Source organism: Bufo bufo, chromosome 1, assembly GCF_905171765.1.
Source record: "Bufo bufo chromosome 1, aBufBuf1.1, whole genome shotgun sequence".
NCBI lineage: Eukaryota > Metazoa > Chordata > Amphibia > Anura > Bufonidae > Bufo > Bufo bufo.
Genome location: NC_053389.1, coordinates 798,313,369 through 798,328,967, shown reverse-complemented (window position 1 = coordinate 798,328,967; position 15,599 = coordinate 798,313,369). Strand labels below are relative to the sequence as shown.

The window sequence follows — 15,599 nt, the reverse complement described above, 5'->3', positions numbered from 1 at the left end:
CTATTCAGTAGGACTATCAGCTGTGTATCCACCTGACTTCTCCACAACGCAACTGATGGTCTCAACCCAATTTATAAGGCAAGAAATCCCACTTATTAAACCTGACAGGGCACACCTGTGAAGTGAAAACCATTTCAGGGGACTACCTCTTGAAGCTCATCAAGAGAATGCCAAGAGTGTGCAAAGCAGTAATCAAAGCAAAAGGTGGCTACTTTGAAGAACCTAGAATATTACATATTTTCAGTTGTTTCACACTTTTTTGTTATGTATATAATTCCACATGTGTTAATTCATAATTTTGATGCCTTCAGGGTGAATCTACAATTTTCATAGTCATGAAAATAAAGAAAAGTCTTTGAATGAGAAAGTGTGTCCAAACTTTTGGTCTGCACTGTATGATTTTTGGTTGCTCTATATTACACTTTTTGTGAGGCAAGGTAACAAAAAATAGCAGTTTTGGCACCGTTTTTATTATTTTTTATTTATAACGTTCATCTGACAGCTTAGATCATGTGCTATTTGTTTGTTTCAGTTTTACATAATAAAGCATTTTTAAAAAAAAATATTTTTTTAGTGTCTCCATATTCTGAAAGCCATAGTTTTTTATTTATTTTTTAAGCAACTGTCTTAAGTAGGGTCTCATTCTTTTCTTATAAGATGATGGTTTGACTGGTATATGCATATGACTTTTTGATCGCTTGGTATTACGCTTTCTGTGATGTAAGGTGACAAAAAATTATTTATTTTTTACGGTGTTCACCTGAAGGGTTAGGTCATGTGATATTTTTTACAGCAGGCCATTACTGACGTGGCAATACCTAATATGTATATTTTTTTTATTTATTTAAGTTTTACACAACAATATCATTTCTGAGAGCCATATCTTTTTTTTTGGGGCGATTGTCTTAGGTAGGGCATCATTCTTGCGGGATGAGATGACGGTTTTATTGGCACTATTTTGGGGTGCATATGACTTTTTGATCGCTTGCTATCACACTTTTTGTGATGTAAGGTGACAAAAAATTGTTTTTATTTATTTTTTACGGTGTTCATCTGAGAGGTTAGGTCATGTGGTATTTTTATAGAGCAGGTTGTTACAGATGCGGCAATACCTAATATGTATAATTTTTATTTACCGTATATACTCGAGTATAAGCCGACCCGAGTATAGGCCGAGGCCCCTAATTTTACCCCCAAAAAATGGGAAAAATTATTGACTCGATTATAAGACTAGGGTGGGAAATGCAGCTATAATGCAGAGTGTATGTGTATATAATGCACACACTCTACATTATATACACACATCTGCAAGAGGGTGACTCAGATTGATGGGAGTCTGACTCTGACTCCCTGTATTTAATGCAGAGTGCATTAAATACAGGGAGCCATCCACAGATCTCCCCCCTAAACAGTGCCATCCACAGATCCCCCCTAAACAGTGCCATCCACAGATCCCCCCTCTCCTAAACAGTGCCATGATGGCACTGTTTAGGGGAGGGGGGATCTGTGGATGGCACTTAAGGGGGATCTGTGGATGGCACTGCCATCCACAGATCCCCCTCCCCGACGCTCACAGCAGTATATTTATAAACTACCGTAATCAGTAACTACCGTACTTTAACTTTAATCATCGCTCATTGCTGAGATCTACTCTGATTATTTGGATATCTTACCGGTACTTTGTCTTAGCTCCGGTAATAGCAGGCAGTGCGGGGGGCGGCGCTCACTTACTGACGTCACGCGCCTGCTCCCACTAGGCGGCGCAGGCGCGTGACGTCAGTAAGTGAGCGCCACCCCCCGCACTGCCTGCTATTACCGGAGCTAGACTAGATTCGAGTATAAGACGAGGGGGCTTTTTTAGCACAAAAATATGTGCCAAAAAACTCGTCTTATACTCGAGTATATACGGTATTTATTTAAGTTTTACACAATAACAGTGTTTTTAAAACAAAAAAAATCATGTTTTAGTGTCTCCATAGTCTGAGAGCCATATATTATTTTTTTTTGGGCGATTGTCTTAGGTAGGGGCTCATTGTTTGTGGGATGAGATGACGGTTGAATTGGTACTATTTTGAGGGGTATAAGCCTTTTTGATCGATTGGTGTTGCACTTTTACTGATGTAAGGTGACAAAAAATGGTTCATTTAGCACAGCTTTTATTTTATTTTTTTGACGTTGTTCACCTGAGTGGTTAGGTCATGTGATATTTTTATAGAGCCGGTCGATACAGACGCTTTTGGGAAAAGGACTATTTTTTTTTACTTGAAACTTTTAATTTTTTATTTTTATTTTAATTTTTTTGGAAAACTTTATTTTTTTAACTTTTTTTTTTTTAACTTTTTTTTTGTCCCACTCTGGGACTTCAACTTTTTGGGGTCTGATCCCCTTTACAATGCATTACAATACTTCTGTATTGTAATGCATTGGCTGTAAGATCCAGGCAAGCAGGTTGTAAGTAAATTACATAATAATACACTTACAGCCAATGCTATGGCTGTCAGAGACACCAAATTACTAAAGTGTGCATAGCCTTTAAATTTTAAGTACCAAAAAAGATAGAAAATAAGTTGAAATGGGATTTTCCAGGAATTTGATATTGATTCATCAATATTGGATCAGTGGGTGTCAACTGGAACACCTGGAAACTTCACCAATCAGCTGTTTTGGGCAGCCGCTGGTGCTGGAAGCTATAGAATGGATGGAATGGATTGCCTGTGTATTTCCATTGCTGGCATATTGGACTTTATTGGACTGACTTTATTTCGCTAAGTACCAGAAGACCCCATGGATAACCTACTAGGGATGGACATATTAGAGACACCCACAAACCTTCAGGTATTGTCTGTATAGACAGTACAGCAGGCTGTGTGTGCATTATAGCAGATGCAATAAAGTAGGAGTTAATGAGGAGAAAAGTGTTAATAGACAGTACAGTCTCCAGGACTTTGCCGCCATCTAAAGAGACCAGGGAGTAGCAAAGGAGCTTCATATACAGTTGTATCTGTGTGTACAATCTATAATGTATTATCTAGGCCTCCAGAATACAGTCCAATTGTGATCTGTCATTACACTCCCTGCCCTCTAATAATGAAATGACTCTTCCGATATGTCCCAGTCTACACAGCAGAAATGTGAGCTACAGGAAACAGAAAGTTTCCCATTTTCATTAGCACTATCTGTACAATGTTATTTTAAGTTTTTGAGATCATTACTAATTTTCTAACCTGTTTTTTCATGTTTGAACTATTTTTAGCTATTGGGGCCATACAGCTTCTAATATTTCATCCGATTACAGTACATACTGTAGAAGGTTGGGTTGCAGTATAAATGGTGTGTTGCTTTTTTATAGCGATCTGAGGACTAAAGGTTTTCCATTTCAGTTTCCCAAGTCTATAAAGTTACCTGGTGAATAATAGTCATAGATTGTGATGGATCCAGGTTGGACAAGTCCCACATTTAAATTTCTGTTAAGTTTAACCTTCAGACATTGTTCCTCACTGTGCGAGACCTGCCGGGATAAAAAATACATAAAAAAAAAAAAAAAGTTGAAGATCATAGTCCCTGTGGAAATGGATTCCTCCAACATTGTGACAACCTAAATTACAGCATGAAAATATAACAGAAATGTAGATTACTGCAGCCTTCTTCCTAAAGAAAGAAAGAAAGCCATGCCAAGTCAATGTCAAGTTAACATTTGCCATCTAGTTCCTCACCCCCCTGCAAACCCCAGACCTCAAATTTGGCTCTTGGCCAACACTTGGGGTGGAAGCCAGAGCAAAACTGGCACTTCTCCAGCTTTGGCTGTGGAAGGGCCACTAGTCCTGGTCCCATGTAGGAGCCTTCTGGGTCAGAGGGACCAGGAATGATTTATGGGCGGCCCCTTTTCTTATAGAGAGGCCCTCTGATGCACCATGACCTATGGTACGTTTTTGATGCACGGGTATGGAAAGCACGTATCTCGGTCTTTCATTAAAAAATGTGTCCAGGGTGTCAATGTGGTGTGTTCAATACCCTAGAATAGGGTAGTTGCAAACTGTTCTTTTAATATAATGTTATTTAATACAGTTAATATGTCTTGTAATGTACCAGCATATCTCAGTATGGTTTAGTCACAGGTTAATAATCCTGACTTTCCCCTGTAGGAAGTTAGGTGTTAGACTTAGTAGTAGTTCAGTTATAGTGGATTTGCTGAGGAAGTGAGAGAACCTACATGTGCTCAATCCTTAGAGTAATAGGCCTAGAGAACAATTGTCTCTGGAGATGTTTGCATCAAGTCAGCTATCTCTACTTCATAGTGCTCTAGAAAGAACGAGAAAGGAAAGATCTAAAAGGGCCAGAATCTGCATGGTTGGACATTAGAGTCAGTCAATAAAATTGAAATAAAAAAAAGTTATGGCTTTTGGAATGTTAGGAGAAAAAATTTTAATCCAAAAATGTCAATGGGCATTTTCATGAAGGGATTAAAAAGAACCAATTGAAAAAATTGAATAAATCAATTGAAAAAATGTTTTTTTTAGCCCAAAATGAGTACGCAATCATAAAAAAATGCCCCAAAAGTGTGCATATTAAGTACCAAAAATGAAACAAAAATGTTTGAAAAATTACACAAGATATTTGCAGTTTAACCACTTAAGGACCACAGTAGTGACCCCCTAGTGACCAGGCCCTTTTTTACAAATCGGCACTCCACAACTTTAGCGGTTTATTGCTCGGTCATGCAACTTACCACCCAAATTAATTTTACCGCCTTTTCTTCTCACTAATAGAGCTTTCATTTGGTGGTATTTAATTGCTGCTGACATTTTTACTTTCTTTGTTATTAATCGAAATTTACCGATTTTTTTGCAAAAAAATTACATTTTTCACTTTCAGTTGTAATTTTTTTTTTAAAAAACGACATCCATATATAAATTTTTCTCTAAATTTATTGTTCTACATGTCTTTGATAAAAAAAAAATGTTTGGGTAAAAAAAAAAAATGGTTTGGGTAAAAGCTATAGCGTTTACAAACTATGGTACAAAAATGTGAATTTCCGCTTTTTGAAGCAGCTCTGACTTTCTGAGCACCTGTCATGTTTCCTGAGGTTCTACAATGCCCAGACAGTATGAAAACCCCACAAATGACCCCATTTCGGAAAGTAGACACGCTAAGGTATTCGCTGATGGGCATAGTGAGTTCATAGAACTTTTTATTTTTTGTCACAAGTTAGCGGAAAATGATGATTTATTTATTTTATGTTTTTCTTACAAAGTCTCATATTCCACTAACTTGTGACAAAAAATAAAAACTTCCATGAACTCACTATGCCCATCATGAAATACTTTGGGGTGTCTTCTTTCCAAAATGGGGTCACTTGTGGGGTAGTTATACTGCCCTGGCATTCTAGGGGCCCTTATGTGTGGTAAGTAGTTTGAAATCAAAATGTGGAAAAAAATGACCTGTGAAATCCTAAAGGTGCTCTTTGGAATGTGGGCCCCTTTGCCCACCTAAGCTGCAAAAAAGTGTCACACATCTGGTATCGCCGTACTCAGGAGAAGTTGGGTCAAATGCCAACTTTGTATAAAAAAAATGGGAAAAGTTGTCTTTTGACGAGATATTTATCTCACCCAGCATGGGTATATGTAAAATGACACCCCAAAACACATTGCCCAACTTCTCCTGAGTACGGCGATACCAGATGTGTGACACTTTTTTGCAGCCTAGGTGGACAAATGGGACAACATTCCAAAGAGCACCTTTAGGATTTCACCGGCCATTTTTTACAGATTTTGATTTTAAACTACTTACCACACATTTGGGCCCCTAGAATGCCAGGGCAGTATAACTACCCCACAAGTGACCCCATTTTGGAAAGAAGACACCCTAAGGTATTTCGTGATGGGCATAGTGAGTTCATGGAATTTTTTATTTTTTGTCACAAGTTAGTGGAATATGAGACTTTGTAAGAAAAAAAGAAAAAATCATCATTTTACGCTAACTTGGGACAAAAAATAAAAAAATTCTAGGAACTCGCCATGCCCCTCACGGAATACCTTGGGGTGTCTTCTTTCCAAAATGGGGTCACTTGTGGGGTATTTATACTGCCCTGGCAATTTAGGGGCCCTAATGTGTGTGAAGTAGTTTGAAAACAAAATGTGTAAAAAATGACCTGTGAAATCCTAAAGGGGCTCTTTGGAATGTGGGCCCCTTTGCCCACCTAGGCTGCAAAAAAGTGTCACACATCTGGTATCGCCGTACTCAGGAGAAGTTGGGCAATGTGTTTTGTGGTGTCATTTTACATACACCCATGCTGGGTGAGAGAAATATCTCGGCAAAAGACAACTTTTCCCATTTTTTTATACAAAGTTGGCATTTGACCAAGATATTTATCTCACCCAGCATGGGTATATGTAAAATGACACCCTAAAACACATTGCCCAACTTCTCCTGAGTACGGCGATACCAGATGTGTGACACTTTTTTGCAGCCTAGATGCGCAAAGGGGCCCAAATTCCTTTTAGGAGGGCATTTTTTGACATTTGGATCCCAGACTTCTTCTCACGCTTTAGGGCCCCTAAATTGCCAGGGCAGTATAAATACCCCACATGTGACCCCATTTTGGAAAGAAGACTCCCCAAGGTATTCAATGAGGGGCATGGCGAGTTCATAGAATTATTTTTTTTTTGGCACAAGTTAGCGGAAATTGATTTTTTTTTGTTTTTTTCTCACAAAGTCTCCCTTTCCGCTAACTTGGGACAAAAATGTCAATCTTTCATGGACTCAATATTCCCCTCATGGAATACCTTGGGGTGTCTTCTTTCTGAAATGGGGTCACATGTGGGGTATTTATACTGCCCTGGCATTTTAAGGGCCCTAAAGCGTGAGAAGAAGTCTGGAATATAAATGTCTAAAATTTTTTACGCATTTGGATTCCGTGAGGGGTATGGTGAGTTCATGTGAGATTTTATTTTTTGACACAAGTTAGTGGAATATGAGACTTTGTAAGAAAAAAAAAAACAATTTCCGCTAACTTGGGCCAAAAAAATGTCTGAATGGAGCCTTACAGGGGGGTGATCAATGACAGGGGGGTGATCAATGACAGGGGGGTGATCAGGGAGTGCATATGGGGTGATCACCCCCCTGTCACTGATCACCCCTCTGTCATTGATCACCCCCCTGAAAGGCTCCATTCAGACGTCCATATGTTTTTTACGGATCCACAGATACATGGATCGGATCCGCAAAACACATACGGACGTCTGAATGGAGCCTTACAGGGGGGTGATCAATGACAGGGGGGTGATCAATGACAGGGGGGTGATCAGGGAGTCTATATGGGGTGATCACCCCCCTGTCATTGATCACCCCCCTGTAAGGCTCCATTCAGACGTCCGTATGTGTTTTGCGGATCCGATCCATGGATCCGTGGATCCGCAAAACACATACGGACCTCTGAATGGAGCCAGCCTTACAAGGGGGTGATCAATGACAAGGGGGTGATCAGGGAGTCTATATGGGGTGATCACCCCCCTGTAAGGCTCCATTCAGACGTCCGTATGTGTTTTGCGAATCCGATCCATGTATCCGTGTATAAGTAAAAAACATACGGACGTCTGAATGGAGCCTTACAGGGGGGTGATCAATGACAGGGGGGTGATCAATGACAGGGGGGTGATCAGGGAGTCTATATGGGGTGATCACCCCCCTGTCATTGATCACCCCCCTGTAAGGCTCCATTCAGACGTCCGTATGTGTTTTGCGGATCCGATCCATGTATCCGTGGATCCGTAAAAAACATATGGACGTCTGAATGGAGCCTTACAGGGGGGTGATCAATGACAGGGGGGTGATCAGGGAGTCTATATGGGGTGATCAGGGGTTAATAAGGGGTTAATAAGTGACAGGGGGGTGTAGTGTAGTGGTGTTTGGTGCTACTTATTACTGAGCTGCCTGTGTCCTCTGGTGGTCGATCAAAGCAAAAGGGACTACCAGAGGACCAGGTAGCAGGTATATTAGACGCTGTTATCAAAACAGCGTCTAATATACCTGTTAGGGGTTAAAAAAATCGCATCTACAGCCTGCCAGCGAACGATCGCCGCTGGCAGGCTGAAGATCCACTCGCTTACCTTCCGATTCTGTGTGCGCGCGTTCACAGGAAATCTTGGCTCACGCGAGATGATGCCAATCGGCGTTAGTGTGACCTGGGAGCGTCGCAGCAATGACGCCTTTCGGCGTTAGCGTCGCGGCAGGTGGTTAAGGTTGATGAAGACTTTACTGCAGTGAGAGGGACATTGCTTAAACACCCTTCACACTTAGACATGACCTGGCCAGTCGTATCTCAGTTCTGTACCCCTCATCTGGAAATTACAGCCACCATTGCAAGAGTCATATTGCCAGCCTTAGATTCTGCAAAGAGAGGGACTTTGGAGAGATATAGGGGAGTACTACAACCCCCATCCTCACTTATATCCACACGTTGCTCTCTGGAAAGATTTGCACTGCCAATTGTTTGGAACGGCACCTACATTTCATGACTTGCACCCTTACAACACTCATAACACCAAGGGCACCCCAACTACCATCAGGCAGGAGCCCCAATATCAGGGCCGATTGCAAATATTGATATTAATTTGGGTCCAGCTGTTCCCTGCTCTGATGAGTCCTGTATATATGGTAGGGTGTGATCTGTGTTTTGTCATCTAGGGCCTTTGAAATTGCCTTCTAGCTACTCAAACCTCAGCAACCCAAGATACTGTAAGACAGGGCTGGCGTCATAAAAAAGAGTCATGGATCTAGCTATACTTAAATCCTCAATAGTGATATCAGAAGATGGAGGATGGATATAGTCAGAGAAAGTTGATAATTACAGATGTGGTCTAATTAGACGCTAAGTCTTGCAACAAGAGGACGTAAAGACTTTTTGCCCAGTTGGCACACTTTAAGATGGGGTGCATTATTAGCCTAAGAGAAGCAAGATGGTCATTTTAACGAATTGTCTGTCATCTAGGCCATTCAGACCTAGCTTTTAGGAGGGGTTGGGAGCAAGCACACATGGTTAACAGGCTCCAGATAACCCAGACAGACAACTCAAAGAGAGAATTATTTGCTCCACTGACAAGAAAAAGCTCCCACAATTTTTTTGTCCACCATCCAGACACAGGTGGCCCCTTCATTGCACACCCTGGTCTCTGCCCTGACTATTTCCAGGTGATTGCATCACTTCCTTGGCTTATCCATTTACCAGATGGACAGGCCAACATTTATAGGACCAGATGCGGCTCCAGTTTCAGAAACCTATGTGTGCGCAGGATCTACGTGCAGGATCTACAGGCCCAGCTGCAACATCTGTAGGCAAATGTGCCACGGGATACCATACAGAACCTGTATGTACACTGCGTGCAGAATTATTAGGCAAATGAGTATTTTGACCACATCATCCTCTTTATGCATGTTGTCTTACTCCAAGCTGTATAGGCTCGAAAGCCTACTACCAATTAAGCATATTAGGTGATGTGCATCTCTGTAATGAGAAGGGGTGTGGTCTAATGACATCAACACCCTATATTAGGTGTGCATAATTATTAGGCAACTTCCTTTCCTTTGGCAAAATGGGTCAAAAGAAGGACTTGACAGGCTCAGAAAAGTCAAAAATAGTGAGATATCTTGCAGAGGGATACAGCACTCTTAAAATTGCAAAGCTTCTGAAGCGTGATCATCGAACAATCAAGCGTTTCATTCAAAATAGTCAACAGGGTCGCAAGAAGCGTGTGGAAAAACCAAGGCGCAAAATAACTGCCCATGAACTGAGAAAAGTCAAGCGTGCAGCTGCCAAGATGCCACTTGCCACCAGTTTGGCCATATTTCAGAGCTGCAACATCACTGGAGTGCCCAAAAGCACAAGGTGTGCAATACTCAGAGACATGGCCAAGGTAAGAAAGGCTGAAAGACGACCACCACTGAACAAGACACACAAGCTGAAACGTCAAGACTGGGCCAAGAAATATCTCAAGACTGATTTTTCTAAGGTTTTATGGACTGATGAAATGAGAGTGAGTCTTGATGGGCCAGATGGATGGGCCCGTGGCTGGATTGGTAAAGGGCAGAGAGCTCCAGTCCGACTCAGACGCCAGCAAGGTGGAGGTGGAGTACTGGTTTGGGCTGGTATCATCAAAGATGAGCTTGTGGGGCCTTTTCGGGTTGAGGATGGAGTCAAGCTCAACTCCCAGTCCTACTGCCAGTTTCTGGAAGACACCTTCTTCAAGCAGTGGTACAGGAAGAAGTCTGCATCCTTCAAGAAAAACATGATTTTCATGCAGGACAATGCTCCATCACACGCGTCCAAGTACTCCACAGCGTGGCTGGCAAGAAAGGGTATAAAAGAAGAAAATCTAATGACATGGCCTCCTTGTTCACCTGATCTGAACCCCATTGAGAACCTGTGGTCCATCATCAAATGTGATATTTACAAGGAGGGAAAACAGTACACCTCTCTGAACAGTGTCTGGGAGGCTGTGGTTGCTGCTGCACGCAATGTTGATGGTGAACAGATCAAAACACTGACAGAATCCATGGATGGCAGGCTTTTGAGTGTCCTTGCAAAGAAAGGTGGCTATATTGGTCACTGATTTGTTTTTGTTTTGTTTTTGAATGTCAGAAATGTATATTTGTGAATGTTGAGATGTTATATTGGTTTCACTGGTAAAAATAAATAATTGAAATGGGTATATATTTGTTTTTTGTTAAGTTGCCTAATAATTATGCACAGTAATAGTCACCTGCACACACAGATATCCCCCTAAAATAGCTAAAACTAAAAACAAACTAAAAACTACTTCCAAAAATATTCAGCTTTGATATTAATGAGTTTTTTGGGTTCATTGAGAACATGGTTGTTGTTCAATAATAAAATTAATCCTCAAAAATACAACTTGCCTAATAATTCTGCACTCCCTGTAGAGATGGCCTTGCGGTTCGCCCGGCAGTCGTTTCGCGGCGAACTTTGCGTGTTTGCGATCCGCCGAACATGCAAACATATGGAGAAATTCACGCCCGCCATATTCTTTTACATTATGAAGAACTTTGACCCATGACACATCCATCAGGTGGTACAGGACAGCCAATTGAGACATTTCAGCACATGGACATACTCCCTACCTTATAAATAAACCTGATCTGGCCGTCATTTTACATTCAGTGTTTTGCCAGTGTAGGGAGAGGTTGCTGTGTGGAGCAGGGACAGGCTGTTAGGGACAGAAATCGCTAGCTAATAGGGTCACAAAAGTCCTTTTAAGGACTAGTATAGGTGTGCTATATATATATGTGTGATACACAGAGGGGTGCAATATACTTATGATATACTTTTATAATGAGTCAAAAACATATAGATCTATATAGTGATCACCTGGAAGTCAGGGGCCTAGGGGCTAGGGGCTTACTAGGGCCATTTTTATATAGGGTAAGGGGTAAGGTTCCAGACGGGGTCGCTCTTATCAGGGTGGGTGGTCTGTGGTTAGGCTATCAGGGCCAGAATAGCACCCCCTGTAGGGCAATATCAGGGACAGTTCTTTGCCCACCCTGTTCTTCAATACCACATCATCATCCAGCCCAGGGATAGATGGTTTTTGCTTTCCCTCCGGGATTCATGGATGTGCACTGGAACACCCCGGATTGTGGTAGGACATATGGTTTCTGATTTTGTGCCGCCGAGCACATGTTATCGCCTACCACATCTATGCTTTTTGCTTAAAGGGGTTCTGCACTTTGTTTTAACTGGATAGATCATCAGCATCTGATCGGCGGGGGTCCGACAGCCGGGACCGCCGCCGATCAGCTGTTTGAGAAGGCAGCGGCGCTCCAGCAGCGTTGCGGCCTTCTCGCTGTTTACCGCTGGCCCAGTGACGTCACGACTAGTATCAACTAGCGTGGGCGGGGCTAAGCTTTGTTCACTCGAATGGAGCTTAGCCCCGCCCACGCTAGTTGATACTAGTCGTGACGTTACTGGGCAGGCAGTAAACAGTGAGAAGGCCGCGCCGCTGCTGGAGCGCCGCTGCCTTCTCAAACAGCTGATCGGCGGGGGTCCTGGGTGTCGGACCCCCGCCGATCAGATGCTGATGATCTATCCAGAGGATAGATCATCAGTTAAAACAAAGCGCAGAACTTCTTTAACTTTAATAATTTAATTTATTTTCATTTTGAGGGATATCTTTTCCATTGGCAATTGATGTATCAAAAAGGAACTTAGCTACGTTCCTTAACCGGTTTTTCAACCAGCAATTAAAATGTCTATCACAGTCAGGAACTGGAACTGAGCTGCACCTAAGCCACGTGACCTATGAGTGTGATGTCACTGGTATAGGGTAAGCTGCAAGAAGGCCACGGCACTCACATGTGTGTTAGATCCCCACCAATCAGATACTGGTGACCAGAGCATAGGACATCAGTATAAAAAAGTCAGAAAACCCTTTAAAATTATTAAGAAAAAGGTTTTTCCCCAATAAGCATTCTTTTGTTATGTTAAAAATTGTTCTCCCAGAGTCGGATGACCTCCTACAAATGATTGTGTCACTATCAACTATCCAACCCTTACCCTTTTTAGTCTGTGACACCTTCAAAATGTTATTGCATGCAAACCAACAAAAGTACCAAACTTTTCTCTGGGAGACTCCAGTCAGGACCACAATAAAGCCCCAGTAGCTAAAGAGCCACTATGTATGACCAGAGCTTTCAAGAGCTCCAGTCATGTTTCTTACCTTGTAAGGACAGGAAATGGCTGAGGGGAAAGAAAAGACCCTTTCTTATGTCCTTAAGCAGGTTTCCTGTCTCTGAGAGGTATGGTGTTGTCATGGAAGATAGAATTCATTTGTATGTATGGCATGAGTGCAACCATGAGCATCCTATATTATTTCCTTTTATGCGTAACTATATTATTATATGTTATATAGTATAGTACATATGATATGGTATTATAGATGAACCTTATAAAATGTTACTTATTGTAATGTTAAACGAAACAGCAATGGACATGTAACCAATTGACTTCTCACCTGCTGCAGGTAGATGATTAGAGCTCCTTTTTCGAATGCCCCTTTGTTTATCTCAAATAAAGAGATGTACTTGTCCACTCCATTCTTAAGCTGGAAAACATAACAATATTCTGGTTAAGATAACATAACAGCCTTGATCTTCAAAAAACGTTCTCATTGTGTCAGTATAACATGTCTGTATTACCCGATGTACATGAAAATAGAAGCTCTCCTATGATACATGTGCCACATCCCTTTTTATTGACCTTTACTTGCCTTGTTTAGATCTTTTTCATCTGGGGAGAATCCAGTCATCATGGAAATATCAATGATGGACATGGTAGCATCTACAGGTTTGCGGTGTCTGTGGATATCCCAAGTTTTTGTTATTCCATGGGTTTTGGATATAATCAACTTCTAACATATAGACACTTTATTAGCTCACTTTTTATGAAGTAAAAAGTGTGTTGTTAACTTGTCAAGGCTGACCCTAAAAATACTGTCAATGTAACCGGTGACTCTCAGTGTATAAGAGATATCAGTGCCAAGTGGAGCCAAATAGATGTAAATGGAAAGTCCAACATTCCTACTTTGTAATCAGACTTCAAACACAAACTCTAGTGTTACACATTGTTATCAAAGTCAATAAATCCTATCCAAGTGACCAACCAACCTTTATACACAAAGTGTAGAGTGAAGTTCAAGGGATGTGGAGAAGTCCATTTATACACGTATCTAACACCTTTCCTATGTGCCGTACTTAGACTGACTTCAAAATTACTGATCATAAATGTGTCCACCAAGTTTTTGTAACAGAATGAGAAGGTTTGGGTTCATTTTCATGTTCTAGGGTGGTCTGAATTATAATTTAGAGTCTGGTTTTAGGTCTTGCAGGCCAGTGTCAGGACCTTGTATGAGATAGAACCTGAAGGAGAAGAGGACTCGGGAATGAAGAGTGGTAAGTAAACAAAAAGGGGTCTGGTCAGGGATCTTAATATATTACGATGTTTAGGGTATTCATTAATTTTGGTGTCTAGGCTGGAGTCTGAATTAATTTTATTTGCGTGTGAGTGACTCAGATAGGATTTATTGTCTTTCAAACACTGTGTCCTCACAGTGATGTTATAAATTGAAAGATCTTTTGACTCAAGAAAGATATAAACCGAAAAACCATAGAGCATGCTAAAGACAAACCTGAAGCAGATGTTGAGAGAAATTGTCTCCAAAGCATCATGTCCAGCTGTTAAAAGATAGAAAACCAGAGAAACACATAATTATATACCAAAAACATCAAGTCGATTAACAAATTAGAATATTTAAATAAAAACCATCATAGTAGTTTACAAGATGTGCATGAAAATAACATCATTTTTTTGCCTAAGATAAACCTCTTCCAGGACTTGATTAAAGAGGTAGGCCACTATATAAGTATGTTACACAACATTGTTGGAGGCAGGGTAAAAATGGAAGGTTTCTATTATGTAAGCCTCACAAAGTGACTTCAGTCCTGAACTGGTCCTTAAAAAGTGGGTTTTGGAAATTTTCTGAAAAATTTCAAGATTTGCTTCTAAACTTCTATGCCTTCTAACGTACCCAAAAAATAAAATGGCATTCACAAAATGATCCAAACATGAAGTAGACATATGGGCAATGTAAAGTAATAACTATTTTTGGAGTTATTACTATCTATTATAAGAGTGGAAAAATTGAAATTTGCAAATTTATAAATTTTTCTAAATTTTGGGTAAATTTGGTATTTTTTTTATAAATAAAAATGAAATATTTTACTTAATTTTACCACTGTCATGAAGTACAATATGTGACGAGAAAACAATCTGGATAAGTAAAAGCGTTTTAAAGTTATTACCAGATAAAGTGACACATGTCAGATTTGCCAAAAATGGCTTGGTCCTGAAAGGGTTAAAGAGTCCATCCAGATCTATTGATGACATATTCTCAGGATAGGTCATCAGCATCTGATCGGTGGGGGCCTGACGAACGGCATCCCCGCCAATCAGCTGGATGAAGAGAAGGCAGTGCTCCATGCGAGCGCTGCTTCCTCTTCATTATACTGCTTGTCGTCTCGCAAGTGCAGTGTAATAAAAGTACTCACTGCATTCAGGTGAATGGAGCCAGTGCTTGTATTTATACTACGTCTCTGCTCCAGAGGAGACAACGCAGCATAGTGTAATGACCAGGAAGCACCGCACCCTCTTCATACAGCTGATCGTCGGGGTGCCGCGTGTGGGACCCCTGCCGATCAGATATTGATGATCTATCTTGATGATAGGTCATAAATATATCGAAGGACAACCCCTTTAACCCCTTCAGGACCAGGCCATTTTCCAATTTTTACTTTTGGCCTTCCCGGAGCCATAACTTTTATAATTTTCCATCCAAATAGCTGTAAGACGGCTTTTTTTTTTTTTTGGGGGGGATAAATAGTATTTTCTATTGGCACCATCTACTTTTGAATTTGATGTGGTGTAAAGCTGTAAAATCCAGATGGGGTGTAATGTAAAAAATAAATAAATAAATCTGCCACAGTGTAATTAGTGATACCACATTTGCAATGTTTTTCTTTTAATACTGAAAAAG

At 40.9% G+C, this 15,599-nt stretch overlaps 1 protein-coding gene across 1 annotated transcript in view; it reads right to left on the bottom strand.

The window, feature by feature from the left end:
* Positions 1–15,599, bottom strand: part of LOC120988569 (venom factor-like) — a 117,913-nt gene that overhangs the window by 22,162 nt on the left and 80,152 nt on the right. The window contains exons 33-36 of the mRNA XM_040416103.1: positions 14,196–14,241; positions 13,278–13,365; positions 13,023–13,112; positions 3,403–3,508 (exon numbers count right to left, since the gene is read on the bottom strand). Of these exons, the coding sequence (XP_040272037.1) occupies positions 3,403–3,508; positions 13,023–13,112; positions 13,278–13,365; positions 14,196–14,241 (330 nt within the window). The remainder of the gene's footprint in view (positions 1–3,402; positions 3,509–13,022; positions 13,113–13,277; positions 13,366–14,195; positions 14,242–15,599) is intronic.